Genomic DNA, 15,558 nt, shown 5'->3' on the forward strand with positions numbered 1-15,558 from the left:
GGCTTCTTTATTTGTCAAGTTATCTTACAGTAGATGCTAAAACTTGCTTTCTTCAAGGCAGAAATGTTTTAACATCAAAAAGAAGAGATCACATGTTAAAATAACAACGTGATAGTGGGTGGTACATGTGGCCAGGAGTCATCTCTTCTATAAATAGGTAATTTTTTTCCTTGATGACATAACTAATAAAATAGTAACAGCAATCTTTCAATTTTCACAAAGCAGCTAATTAAGCTTGCACCTAAAACTGAGACAAATGTGAATAAGGAGATAAAGTTGCAATTACCATGTGCACTTCATGAGACCTGTAACACTTGAGAGGATGGCATTTATATATGTTAAGCCTTTAGTCAAGAAATGAAGTGCTTTCTAAAACCCACTAGGGTAGTTTGGTTCTCTTTTACTGTAAAAGGGAAACTATTTTATTGTTTATATAAAAAGACAAAATATAATTATTTTTCTCTAAGAAAGAAATATTTTCTCCAACCATACATATAACTGAGATGGAACTAAAAACAGTTAGATAATAGTGGAAGGACCATTACTTGGAAAAGAAATAAAAATATGTAATTATTTAGACTAATATATCACAGGAAACTAAAGCATATTGTGTAGTGTAGTGATTATTACCTGTCTCTATCACAGTTAGAAATAATAATAATTCTTCAGAGGTAGATTAAGGAGAGTTCCAGGCTTTCTTAATAAACCCAGCATGCTCAATAAACACTTTAAGGGAAACAATGGGAAAATATAGTAAGACAGTCCCCAGCAAATAAAGCCAGCACACTCCTCATCCCAATCAAGAATGAAAAATACACTGAAGTCATTACAGGAAGGCTGAGTGGGGATGGCCCCGTGCCGGAACAGAGCGGCCGGGGAGCGTCGCCACGCCACGCCACGCCACACCACGCCACCTGGCTGGGTGTCCGGCCAGCCCACTGCCATGCAGCGCCGGGCCAGGCTGCTGAGCCACATGCAGGACCCAGGTACCCTCATCCTGCAGAAATAACGACGCCTAATCACTGCTGTCTGCTCTGCTCTCTGAATTGCACTTCTGCCTGCTCAGTCACTCATCCAGACTGCAGAGGCTGAAACATGATTAGGCAAATTCTTTTTTTCCTAAGCAGTTTTTAATATTCCATTGACCTCATATTAAGTAATGTTATGTTGTTAGACCAGTAATCCATTTTTAAGTGTATTCATTTAAGAAATTGCATTCCTTCTTTTCAGACTCTGTGGGGACTCGGCACAGCGTTCCTAGGGAGCAAGAGCGATGCGCTTTACAGAGATGTGCATTAGTCGTCTCTGCAGTTGAGACTGAAGCCAGGTTATGTGCAGTCCTGGCTTTTTAGCCATCTGAAATTCTGTCCCCTCAAACGAGCCTGTGCTGAATGTGTCAGGCTCAGTTACACAGCTGAGGAGAAGTTTGCTGCAAAGTTTGAAGAAATTTGGGCAAGCCATTTTAGAGTCCCAGACCTGAACAAGAAGCCATGCAGTAGCAGCTCCGTGGTAAAAGTTCAAGGATTCCCCTCTAAATCCTCCTGAACAATTTGAAGCAATAGAATTTTTTTTTTTTTTTTTGATGTTGGGAGACCATGAAACAGCACTGCAGAGCTGTATTCTGTATACTGCATCATATATTCTATAGCTATATTCTCTCGGTTTTACTTAAAAAACAAGCATGAAAATAAATGAAAAAGAGTTTAAAAATGCCCCAAAGATAATGTGAAAATGCCACTAGTGAGAACTGAACAAATAACTGATTTTAAGAACCATATTAGAGAATTTTAAAAAATAAAATCTTGCAAATGATCCTTCTTGAGACTGAAATGCTTTAAGCAAGGAAATGAGCCAGTGTCTAATGGCAAACATCATTAACAAAATCAGCACCAAAAACAGTACAGTAGCAACCACAGTCACAAAAGCAAATGACTTGGAAGAAGAATTTATTTGGATTAAAGGATATTTTGTATGAATTTAACCATCCTCTTAATTGTTTTGTGGCATGATCTTTATGAAAGCTACTGTTCTAAGGGGCTTTATAGGCCTGTTAAAGGTCCCTTCAGAAATAATTAGAGTAGGATTCATTCATCCAGCTTTAGATGTCTAAAATGAAGATGTCTCCATCTGAGCCAGTCAGCTGGATCCTCCTCAGAGAGAGTAAGCAGTTGTAGCCTGTATTCATCAGGCCTGTACTACGCACTTGCTGTGGAACAAGATGAATTGCACCCTGGAAACATCAGTTGCTTTCGTCTGAGGGTAAAGGGAGCCTGGCTGACTATCTCAGACACAGATACCTGATGCTACATAAGGTGGGCTACATAAGTGGATCCTCATTCAGGTGCTCTCATTCCAGTTTCTCTTTATGGGGTCACCATGCCAGAAGCAGGCCATCTTACATAGTTAGAGATGAAGCAGAAAATACCTGAATCAACCTTTCCTTCCATGAAACAAAAATTACAGGTACAGGATACAAAAGCGAAAGGAACACTCTTCTCTCTTTTCATGTTATCCAGTTTCTTTCACTGATTTCTACACGCAGATTTTAGCGACATCTTAAATCACAGCTTTTAAACAAAGCTGCACCTGGTATTGCCAGCCTGGGTTTTTCTCGTCTGTAAAGGCAGAAGGAGGGGGAGGCGAGCCACCCGCGAGGCGAGCCGCGCGCCCCTCGAACGGGAGCTGGGCAGGGTGGGCAGTGGCGCCGCGGCTCTCCCACCACGTCCCCGTCCCTCGAGCGCCGCCCTCCGAGCGAGCAGAGGAGGGAGGCACAGCAAACGCTTCTGCCTGGGGTGACAGCAAGACCCAGGCCCCGGGGCGACTCGCTGCCTGCTCCATTAAAGAGTGCAAGGAACATTCGTGGGCACTGGAGCTCGGTTGTCTGTAGCGTTAAATATCAGAGCGGCTCCTGGCACAGTTTTTGCCCATGCCGAGCAGCCTTTCCCAAGCAGTTCCTAGGCACAGCTAAGCACAGACTGTTCCCAGTGAGCAGTTTGCATGTGGTCACCTTTTTTTGGAGGCTGAGAATGTAATAATATGGACATAGGCCACTCCGTGCCTGTTGGCCTCGGTGCCAAAGGGACATTTCCTGCCCCATTGAATTTCCTCGCACAGACATCGCCGCTGTGCTACAGTCTGATCCCTGCTTTATTGCTGTAGCTGTGCAACTGGGCATTAGCCTGTACTTAAAGTCTGCGGCAAACCAAAATGTAGTCTTTTGTGTCTTTGTTCCTCAGCCCTATCCCTAAACCTCTGTTTGTCTTTCCTTGTCTTTTTTGAGCAGTATGCTATTCAGGCAGGAGCTATGTTTGGAAAGGGCTGCGCCTTGTGCAGACCCATTTAAATTGAGCAGTTACCCAAAAGTGAAAATCTGCTCTGTAAAGTAAATGGAACTTAAATGAGACTGACACAATGCCTAGATCTTGTGTTCGCGCCGTTAGTGAGCAGATACTTACCCACTAATTTGACTGTATTTCAGAAATAGGTAGCGTGAAGTGACAGGATTGAAACTCCTGGGGCTAAATGGTCCCAGATAGCAATATCTCTCAGGTATAATAGGGCAGGCAGCTTTATTTCAAAATAAAGTTCTGTTTCTTCTTCAAACCCTAAATGCATCTGTCCCTTATTTCTCACCGAGCACATTTCCTTGTTGTTCTTTCAGGAGTTGGGCCCTGCTTTGGCAGAATTTTGCAGATATTTGGGTTTTTTGCAGATATTCATTTCTTCTCTAATGTCACGCAGTTACGTATTTCATTTATTTTCATGCTGAAGTGCTGCCTAGATCTTTTGACATTTGAATTGTAAGAGACAGCAATCTGCAGCTACTGATATCATCCTTATCTGGTATCATCTCATCTTATCTGGGCAGTGGGGACATAAAATGTGCACTGGAAAAGGAGCGTATTTACTCCTTTAGGTCCCAACACGCAAATTATTCTCAATCTTTTTGTATTTAGATTAACCTGTGAAATACGAAATGTCACTGGTGTTCCTTGCCGGACTGGCAGAGTGGACTGAAAAGCTAGAAGCAGTGTAAAGGGCTTAATGGCTCCAGTTTGGCCCAGAAGCATCAGGATGGAGGAGGAAGGAGAAGACGCAGTGCCTGAAACCCCAGGGCACCGGGGGTGGCGAGGGAAGGCGAGGGAAGGCAGGGCAGGGTGAGCGGGACGTGCCGGGATGGCAGGCGGCGCCTGCCTGAACAGCCGTCACATGCCACGTTAGGTGCACGTCAGGCTGTTGGGGCAAGCATGATTTAAGCAAGGCTTAGCAGTCTAGATGCTTGCTTTTGTGATCCTAAAAGTGGGACTTGATTATCAAGATGCCGTGTGGACGGGCTTCTCCTTTTCTGTGCACAAGGCCGTGGTGCTGGCAGCACGGCTTACCTAAGCACCGCATTTTTTCATTCTAAGTCAGAGCCGTGCTAAAGAGGAAACGATGATCTAGTTGTTCAGCCTCACCATATCCTGTGTTCAGAATAATTTTCATTTCTACTTATCTGCAAATGTTAATGGAATGTCCACAAATATTTTCTCAGTTTCTATGGTAAAAGAAAGAGAGTGTGAAACTCTGTGTCAAAACCACTGCATCATCTGCATCATCCTGTGCTTTTCGTGAGAAGACCCCTGGCGCTGGAGGAGTCATCTGTGGTATTGCTTGTATGTAAACTGACATTTAGTAAATTTTGATCCCTGTCAGAGTCGCATCTTGAAACACATTCTTGCATATTACAAACCATAAGGGTTACTTGATCACTTTTATAATTACACAGTAATGACAGAGTTTATCAAAACAGCTCAACACAAATTACTTCCTCTCTGACTCTAAAGCAGTCACACATTTGCTGGAATTAACTGTAAGACTTTGGAAATAATTCTTTTCAAGGTTTAAGTTTCTAAATTACTCAGCACTAAAACCTCCCGGTGCCCCGTGCGCACATGCATGGAGCCTAGCGGGGTGCAAGCGCTGGGGGAGCTGCGCCGGCGGGCGGTCACGTGGCGGCGGCAGCCGGCGCGCTGCGCGTTTCCGCAGCCCGGCGAAAGCGCAGCGCTCCGCCGAGCCGGCACAGCGGCCCTCTGCCAGGGGAGCCGCTCGCCTCCACTGTGTCTCCCTGGAAAAGGGACGTCTGCGGGATGAATGGTCAGAGGTATTAACTGAGCTGTCTCGTAACCCTGCAGCCAGCCAACGCTTTGCCTGCGAAAAGCACAGTGCCTGAGCGTGGCGGCGCCGGCAGCACCGGGGAATGTCACTCCATCACTGCCTGCTGGCAGGGCCTCGTGGATCTGGGATCACGGACCGTGAGATTTGCTGGTGTTTCTGCACTTCCGCAGTGCTTGCTGCTGACTCTGCGCTCTGCCGCTGACAAATCACCACCGGCTGAAATTGTTAGAGCTGATTTCTCAAACCAACATTTCTTCAGTACGTTTTTGCACATGTCCTGAGAGAATCAAAGTGCAGATCAGAGTTTGAGAACGATGCCTGCATCATGAAAAAAGCATGTATCTTTTAGGAGGAATCCTGTCTGATTCAGGCTTTTCTTTGGGCAGCACCAGTAAAAATCCCCTGACCTCAAGTGACATTTCTCTTCTTTCGCTGGAGTGAATCTCTGAAGAAACCTTCTTATATAGAGACAGATATATTGGAAAAGCATCACTAGTATGGTCCCAGTCAGGAAAGAAAACCAAGAGCTATATAATGCCCAGCTTCCATACAGGAATCTGTTTGAGTGGGCAGGTATCTGGAGGTCTAGATTGGCTCAGCTCTGCAGTACTTTGCGCTATGTTATTGAACTGTTTCAAACACAAATTTTATGAGTAGAGATCAAAGTGTTTAAGAGGACTGTTAGCAAATATGACCACTTGTGCAAATATCCGTGAACCTCCCTTCAATAGCCATTCAGTAGTTGCAGAGGCTGTCAGGGCATGTAATGATTGTAATAAATGTTGTATTTGCTTTTGTTTCAGCTGGCTTTGACCAGTAAATTTGGCTGATTACTTCCATTGTTATTTTTGCTTAGAAGACAATTATATTGTTATCATTAAAAAAGCCACTCTTCTTACACATTTCTATGGACTGGTCTTGAAATTCAGGACTCACTATCCTAGTTAATACAATTTTTTAAGTTATTTTTATTCTCACCTGTATTCTTTTGCTTCATTTCATGCTCCTCTTGCATGCTGCATTTCCCAATACTTACCTTTGTGTTTGTCTGAGAAACAAAACAAAAAATTTTGAAACCCTCCCAGCCTCCTGGGTAATCTTGTCAAAGGTTTAAATTATAGTGCACACTTAGAAAATACTGCCTTTTCACCGACGATGCTGTGTTGTTATGGCTGGATTATGATTGCATTTGGGAGCAGGATACTCCTGTGGCTCTGAGATTATATTCTTGCAACATAACAGCTCACGCAGGAATCCAAGGAAGCTCCTTGTGTTCTTGTGTAAATAAGCTGAAGATAACAGTCAGCCACATCTGTATTTGGTCTACTTGTGGGAAACAAAAGGATAAATATAAACTGTCCCATCTCTGTTGTGGGTCCAGCATGCAGGACTCACTCATCAAAGTACATTGATGGACCAGTGCCAATAAAATCCACACTGGGTCTCCGCTGCAGTTTGTGACATGGCCAGCAGGACAGGGACAGCCGAAAAGCAGCTGCTTTACATGGCATATTTCCCTAGGAAAGAGTGTATCATTTGAAAATAAATGGTGAATGAAGTTAGTGCTGGTCTAACCACCAGCATGTAGGCAGAAACAGTCACAAACTATAAAGGTCAGGAATCTGCCTGTGCTGTACTGTTTTGTTGAAAACGATACGAGTTTAAGGTATCTCCATGTGCAAGTGTGACTTTGAAGACTAACCTAAAGCTTCACTGGCCACAAAACTACACCGGACAGCACTGCGTGCCTTCTGTAAGGGGGGAGGTTTTGACTTGCTTTGTATCCAGATGACAAAAAATAAGTTAAAATTTCTCCAGTTCAACATAAAGAGAGAGCATTGGATACAGGTAGGACACATCCGTTCGGGTTGGCCAGTACACTTCAGTTAGCACCATTACTTTTGCACAAAAAAAATACTTAACTGTAAAGGGCTTAGGACAGACATGGGCTATGCCTGCAGGCTCTGATGCATCCTATAGGCGAACACACAGTATTGCCTGCCTTACTGGTTTCCAGTTCGGTGGTTTGGTGACTATATCAAAGGGGTCCAGGCAGGGTGTTTAGAAAAAACAGGCCTTATTCAATAGCCTGACTTCTGCTCTGCAGAGAGTCCGAACCTCCACTAAAAATATTTGGGGTCCACAGATTGCAGAAGTTGCAAAGAGATGTTCTGATACTATACTGTGATATTGTGTTATCATGCCCGTGTTGTACTTTATTGTACATGGTTGTACGATATTTTGTTATTGTGTACTGCAAACTGCGCTGTTCTTGAGAAGAAGTGACCTCCTCGCTTCCTGACTCAGCATCACTGCACTTATCCAAACTGAGCTTGCCATACAGGACCCTTCTCTATGCATTGACCAAACCAATTTGTGAGATTTTACAAATTGGATTAAGGTAATCTGGGGCTGCATGCAATGACTCCTAGGAGGTTGTGATTCAGTAAATAAGCATGTTCTCTCTTATGTTCCCTTTTGTTTTACAGGTTGTTACTTTGTGGTATAGAGCTCCTGAAGTTTTGCTTCAGTCCAGCTATGCAACACCAGTTGATCTTTGGAGTGTTGGCTGCATATTTGCAGAAATGTTCCGTCGAAAGTAAGAAATGTAGTTTTATTTTCTTTTTTTTTCCCATGAAATTTGAAAAAAATGTGTAATAATGTCTGGAACAATACATTGGATCATTTTTATGTTGCAGAGGACTGATAGAATGTTTTATTTACAGCACAAAATGTAAATGCCCATTGTATATTCCTATTTGTTGCCATCAAGAAATCTTTTTTTTTTTTGATGGGAGTCTCCCTCAGCTTCTGGTAAAGCCTATATGAGCATTGTTGTATTCCTGTTACACATGAATCCGAATGTAGATGAGTGCGGGCTAGAGGGGCTATTGACCAGTTTGAATACAGCTGAATTCTGGAAAGAATGTAGTTTGCGGAAGGCAGGGCATAGTGTTTAGCAGTCGTCTTGCTCTGGAGTTTGTGCATTAGAGCACCAGATGTTTGCTCATTGTCCTCTCTTGGCATATTTGAGATCTGGAAAGTCACTGTAATGTTGATTTTTAGAAACAGAGTTAGGAATTTTTGAAGAAAAAGCTATTTTGACAAGATGTAGGGTAACAGCAGTAGTAAAATGTAGTCAAAGAAAACAGATATAAGACTTCTCCTTTTTTGGCTGATTCAATTAATTTAGCTATCAGAACTATTTTGCTGTGAAATATTACAGTTGGATGCAGCTGAGTTGTGAATGGGAGAGGAACACTTGATTACTGGTCTTTCCACCTGGAAGTGGAAGCTAATATGGAGCTTTTACCATGTAGGGTGTGGAGAGGAGCAACTCCCCAAGAATCTTGACAAGGTAAATCTGTCTCAATGTCAACCCAATCACATGCATTTTGGTTGAGATTACTGCAAAAAGTGTATGTGGTGATCATCTAGTTTACAGTGATCTCCATAGAGAAACTGTACGTATCATTTTGAAACAGTTACTGTGAAATCAGAGAACATCATACAAAGAAAATGTGAAAGAAAATGATACACTGAGTGGTCTAAAAACCAAAACAGATATAAATTACAAGAAGCAGTCATTCTGCAAGGGCCTTGAGAAACAACTATTTAGTATCAGCAGATTGAGATGAATTTATGTAATGTGAAGTTCAAAATACTAATTGAAGTCTTGCAAAAGAACTTTGTGATTCCACTACTTATTAATGTTAGTATATGGAAAAATCATTTTTCTTGGGCTTCTTGCCTGGTCAAATGGCCTGGGTAGAATTATTACACTCCACCCTCTCTGTGTCTGACTCAGAAATGAGGTCAGAAAATGAGAGAAAATAAGAATGTGGATTTTAGGAGTATCAGTTAAGCCCTCCATTGCAAACTGTTAAAGATTTCATCTTATCCCATATACTACCAGGTTCGCAATGGCATTAAGCCACTGGTATTTTTTCTATTTTAAATTGCAGTCAACAAGCTCATTTTAGCATTTGCAATAAGATTAAAACAGGACAAACAACTGAATAGAGAACTTTATTATATTCTCAAAACTCTTTATTTTTTCTTATCTAATTTGCAGTATTCCTGCAGATGAGAAATATTGCCATATACAAGCACCACCAGTTGAATTTTATTTTTCCTATTATGACATCTGAGCCTCACTTGCTCTCCAAATCCCCAGATCCAACATAGTAAATTAAATTAGTGACAGTTAAATTCTGTAATGCAAATATTACGTTAATATTACAAAATCAGACTTTTTTTAATGGAAACGAGATCTGACTGGAAGCAGAGTTTGATAAAACCAGGACTTCTATTATCCTTGCCAAATGCAGGGTCAGTCTGACATTCTCAGTCCTAAGCTTGGGAGAGAGTCAAAAAATGTAGAGGTCAGGAATCTGCCAAGTCTGTATGTAGTAGGTTGTTTCATTGCAAACAATATGACTTTCAGATACTTCACTATACAAGCATGATTTGGAAGATTAATCTAAAGCCTCTTTGCCGTAAAGCTACCATGAACATCACTGAGTGGTATCTTCATGGACAGTTGTATCGGGTTAATTTTGCAATACTCTCTGTGTGATATATGTTGTCTTTCTGATTTTCTTGAATTGCAAAAGAAAACCCCTGTTACTGTGACCTTGGTAGCAATAAACTGTAAAATTTTGCAAACTCCATGGATTATTTCCAAAAGATTGAATAAATGGAACAGCTGTTTCTGCTGGAAAATGGTAGTGCCCTTGGGTAATCACCCACCTGCTTTTCAACTGGTGTTGGTAGGATAAAAATATGAGAATGCAGATAAAGCTTAGAAGTGGATGTTGGTTTGACATTAAGACAGCCTTTTCTTTTTACTGTATTACTGAGTACTTATTTCCCTCTTTCCTTACTCTATTTTGCTTTTTCTCTGAAAGATTTTAAAGATCCATTGCTTTTAACAAATTCAGTGAGACTCCTCTGGACCTTTTTTTTATCATGGAGACTTCACTGGAACTGGAAATAAAATGCTTCACAACATCCCTAACCTGTTCATGCCGTGCAGAGGATCAGCAGTGTTTATACAGATTTGTGCAAATGCAGTCAGGGTTCTCTAGGTTCGGGCAAGTTACCTACTACCTTGCTACGTGGCAAAAAGCTTTTGGTTACTGATAGTCACTGAATGGCATTTCATTGTCACAGCCTTCACACCAGTCCACACACTTCTCTATTCTAGACTATTCTATTTCTCTGTTCTAGACTACTCTCTATGGGAGTAACATGGGAGAGAGTCGAGCCCTGCAGGAATGGTCCAGTACCCCTGTGTTACAGAGTGCTATATCCTGAGTGGGAGGACCTCATTTAGTTTAAATCACCCTTAAGGCAAACCAGTTTAAGACAAATGCAAAGTATTTGTTTAAAAAATACATCCAAAATAAGCCATATCGTGTATACGAATTCTTTAAAAAAAAGAAAAAAATAAAATGAATAAACCTGTCTAACTATACCTAGAGTAAATTTGAAGGTTTCTGTCATCCTGCCTGATGCAACTATCCAGATGATACTTCTCAGCTGAGGACTGTAGTTCTCCTGAAATCTGGGATTTGAATAAAGTCATAGCTTTAATATAGCTATGCACATTTTACTTAAGCATGCACATTTTAAATACACATGCTCATTTTAATTATGGTAGAGATTTGTGGGCTTTTACACTTTCGTATGTGTACATACTACCATCTTAGCCTGCTGGGGTCTGTGGTCATGAAGGCTGGGTGTATGCGAGTGCACAATGGCTGTATCCTGAAACCCCTTTCGTGTTTCCCCAGGTTCCCTACTATACTTACAAATCAGCAAGAAATTGCTCAGTAGCCAGGTACATGGGTTATGTAAGCAGAGAATATTCTGCTCTGTGCATGCTTTTCTATCCATGTGCTCTGCTGATGAGAGCAGCATCAAATGAAGGATTATGTGAAAATTCCCATATATGATAGTTTCAGTTTTTAAATCTTCCTTCTAGTTAAATAGGCTGCAGTCACTTCTAGCTAAATTTGGATGGACTGTCCTTAGCTAACTAAGGTGTAAATGGATTTGTTCCGGTGACTCCATTTTTTTCTGATTAAAGGCTGTGGTGCATTGATCATGATGACTAGTAAGGAAAATTATAAGGTGTGCTATTCATTGCTACAGTATCACAGAATCCATGAGAGATACAGCTGGCAGGGCTGACAGGGACCCAAAGGCATGAGGATACCCACTGGCACACTAAGAAGATCAGCAACTTTCATGTCTCATCTCAATCAACAGCCAGTACTGAGCCAGCTGCATTAGTCTCATGTATATAGTTGTAGAAAGTACTGTGAAGTAATATGTTTAGGTAAGAATAAACATTATTTATAAAAAGGCTTCATTCCAAGGCTGAGCATTTTCCTGGCCAGTGGGAAAGGGCCTTGTACCTCCAATCTTCAGCAAATCAATCTTCACAAACATTACAGGTATCAGTTCAGACCCAATACTTGAAAGACAGTGCTCTCCCAAAAACCTTTCCACTTCCCCAAACCAAAGCTAAAAAATTATTATCATCTCAGTGCTTCTAGCTTCATCCAGCTGAGCAGAAAATTAATTCTGTACAGGTGGACTTTTACTGAGAATGTCCATGCACCAGCTCCACAGTGCTTTGATCAGTCTGCTGTTGGCAAGATCATCAGTTCTGCAAGACTGGCACAAATAGCATGAGGTTATTATTTATTCATTTTTAAATGTTATATCATGCTTTTAGTCGGTTCTCTCATTTTTCAGCTTTCTCCACCAGCCCCTAATATATGTGAGACAGTTATTGCATTGCTAACTATTCTTGAAAACCATAGCAGCAGCAGAGAGATGTGTGACAACTAAAATACCTATGATGGGACAAGTTCTGTGGAGAGCACAAGCAAGATAGACAAACAAGCTGTAAGAGTAGAAGTCATCTTTATAATGATATAAATGTGTCCAGTTAGAGCAGTTACATCATTGTGTGCAGACAAGCCCGGGACTTTGTTGCTCTTGGTAATGTGTAAAGATGTGATAAAATCAAAGCTTAGAGCCTAGTATGGTAATGAGGCTGTGATATGAGAACTGGATTTGGGACCTACAGGTTTCCTTTAATCATGAACAAAACATTTAACAGTTAAGTTAAAAAAAAACTAGCAAAACATTCATATTCATTCTTAGTGTTTTACAGTATAGAATAATTGCAACAGATCTTTCACTGTAAAATCTGCTATGTATTTATTCCACTTCCCAGACAAGTCATAGGTTATCAGTTCAGTCTGCAAAGCAGCTGTCAGATCCACTGCATGTACTTTTTCTGTTTCCACTCTAGAACTAAGTGCTAGAATAACAGTCTGTGCAAGGAGACAGGTCACTGTCCGCTTCGCCACCGGACTGCACATCGCTTTTTGAACGAGGGAAGAGCAGTGGGCATCAAAACCCATGTGTCAGTTACTGCCTCATGGGATAGAGGGTGGTCTAGTAGTTTCAGAAAAAAGAGCCAAATATAATGAAAACACCTGGTTTTGAGCTGTCTCCAAAAACTGAAGCTGAATAGGAAAGTTTGAATTTCTATCCCTAACTGGAAAGAATGGCTCTTTTTAGCTGGATCATATGGTAAAGTCTTGGCTTCACTGAAATCATTGTTGAAATTAACCCTGACTTCAAAGGGGACTGTAAACTATCCAGATACAATTTGGTGTGGCAGAGCGGCACAAAGCGTGGCAGAGCTAAGCTCTGTAAAAGTACATCGTGCAGCACTTAAGTAGAGTGTTGCCTCTGCAAGATGGTGTTGCAGACCAGCAAGGTGGAGAGGGTTTTGCATAGTGTTGTCCTGGCTTCTAGTCCCTGCTGTTCTTGCAGTGACCCTGTACAAGCTGTCCATTATCTTATCTAGGAAATAAACCTTCATAGTTAACTCCCCAGGACTGTGAGACTTTCATTCAAAATAAGGATTGCAATGTGTATGGGAGATACTAAGAACTGTCAGTTGCAAAGCTGATGCTGGTATTCACAGTCTCTCTGCTCTGGTCCACATGAGACTCTGTGTAGCAGAAGCTAAACTTGCAAGAATTTAGTCCATTCTGTTAGTGTGATTATTGTTATCTGGCTGCCAAAGTATCACAGAAAGAAAAAGGTAGTTTCAAAGGAAATTAGGTCGTCAGTATTCGAGCTACTGTATGCATGTCCTTACCCAGAGCAGGAGGTCTATTCTCCCGTTTGTTACTGGTGGGCAAGTAAGTGATAACTCCTAACAGATCCTACAGGTTCTCAGCTACTTTGAATGGGACAGGTGGCTTTTATCTCAGAAGAGATCTGCAGTCCAGTTAGTCCTTGAGTCTGGTCTTTGAACTAGCATCATTTTGGTCATGCACGCATTTGGTTTGAATTAGCTGTTCTTATAGGTGCTAATCTCTCACAGATGTAGTCCTTTAAGGTTGCACTTTGAAAAAATTAGGTATACATCTGGCAACATATGTTCAACAGCAGAACCACAGATTCTGAACTGCCTAAGCATGTTCTTCATCCGGAGAATGAAGTAGAGAGGACAGTGAGCTTTGGGGAAAAAGGCTCATAGAAGTTCTGCTATTGCAGCGAATTGCTTGGCAATTCGTAGTACTATGTCCTCTACTCCAGATATATCTTGGGTTAGCCATTCCTTGTGATTAACTGTCTTGCTGCTGAACACTTTTGAGGTATATACAATTAATCTGTAACTTTCCAAATGCATATCTGCCTGGGGGATTTAAATGTATTAAGTGACCTTCAGTTCAAACTATGCAACGGTATGTTATCACTTAAAAAATGTTTTTCGTTAATCTCACGGAATTATTCAAAGCATTGGAGGCACAGAAACATTTGTTTAAAGCCTGTGATCAATGGTGAAGTATCAGATACTGGAACAGTAGCAACAAAATACTGTGCAGCTTAATATGGAGCTTGTTTTTCTCAGACCAGTCCCTGTTCTTGCCATAGACCAAGTGTATCAGTGCAGGCAAAGGTGTGACTGAAGAGTCTGTGGTTTGGGCAGGACCGGGAGGAAGGAGAGGCCACATATTCCTATACAACGCTGTAGATGAAACTCTGTCTCAAACTGAAATCAATGGGAAAACTTATGATTTATGTAGGGTAGGAAATCGTGAAAATACTACCATGATTTCTGTAGGGTAGGATTATATTCTCTGGCTTTTTGTAGTGATCTTTATTAACAGTTGTTTGGCACACTGTTGTGATCTCGTTCACCAAACTGGGTTTGTAACTTCTTCCTATGTGGATAGACATTACAGATGAAATGCTGGTAATACTGAACACAAGAGAAAGAAGGTAACTCTGACTAATAGGGATGAAGACTTCAATTTCATTTTACCTCTTTGCACAGACAACAGTAGTACCATGAACAGAGTCTGGGAATATCTACCAGAGATATATCACTACTACCATGTACAGATTTGTAAGGCATATTTCTGTGACATTGTTTTGTCTCATATCACACGCCTTTTAATTCTTTGGTGGTTATATTCCTGTGCTTCAGCATATCTCAGCATTTATTCCTCACTGTTTTAGGTGGGCACTGTAGATGTGCAGCAGTCGGAATATTTCACTTTGCCTACTAGATCCTGTATTTCTCCATATGGTCAAGTTTCTATCTTTTTTCAGGTCTTAATCAGACCTTTTTGTGCTCCCTTCTTCTATATTCAGCACATGTCTGAAATGCCTTTCAAAAACAGAGAGAGAAGAGACCAGTAAGATGTTTCCCAATCTTTTAAATACTGAAAAGAAGAAAGAAATACATGGAGCAGGAAGGGAATCCATAAAGGAAAAAAAAGGTGGGGGGAAGGGGGAAGAGGTATATCTGGATATTGGGAGGGAAGGAGTAATAAAGCCAAGACAACACAGACATCTTGGCAAAAGGCACCTAAGGAATACATCTATGAATGCTGCTTATAAGTGAGGTTTTCCCTGTAAACTGGCAGACTTCTTAAATGTGGTTTAAGACAGAACTGTTCTCTTTATCGCTCAGCAATTTTAAACACAGACTTTGCAATCATATTATCTCGTGTTTTCCAGTGAACCTTAAACCAACATATCTAGTGGACCAAGAGCTCGAAAACATAATCATTCACTTGTCTGCCTGCTCTCAGTTAGATTTTGGTAGCAGGAAAATTAAAACAACAATGCTTTCTTCTTTTTTTCTTCTTTGTCTTTGTTCTAACAAGCAAAGGTGGATGTTGCTGCTTATAACTGTAAAAGCTACACAGCTTGATTTGCATCTTTGAACCAAGGTACTGTACAGCTTTGGCTTGAGTTTGTTTTTGCCGTTTTTGGAAATTATCTTGTTTTGTTACAAGAATGATTTAAGTTGCAAGTGCCATAAAAGTTCACCACAGTCCAGACCAACTG

The 15,558-nt window shown here is 41.1% G+C and overlaps 1 protein-coding gene across 3 annotated transcripts in view; it reads left to right on the forward strand.

The window, feature by feature from the left end:
• CDK6 (cyclin dependent kinase 6) overlaps positions 1-15,558 on the forward strand; it is a 140,806-nt gene that overhangs the window by 89,525 nt on the left and 35,723 nt on the right. For all 3 annotated transcript variants that reach the window (XM_067291690.1, XM_067291688.1, XM_067291689.1), the window contains exon 5: positions 7,647-7,756. In XM_067291690.1, coding sequence (XP_067147791.1) covers positions 7,647-7,756 — 110 coding nt within the window. The remainder of the gene's footprint in view (positions 1-7,646; positions 7,757-15,558) is intronic.

This window comes from Apteryx mantelli, chromosome 2, assembly GCF_036417845.1.
Source record: "Apteryx mantelli isolate bAptMan1 chromosome 2, bAptMan1.hap1, whole genome shotgun sequence".
Lineage (NCBI taxonomy): Eukaryota > Metazoa > Chordata > Aves > Apterygiformes > Apterygidae > Apteryx > Apteryx mantelli.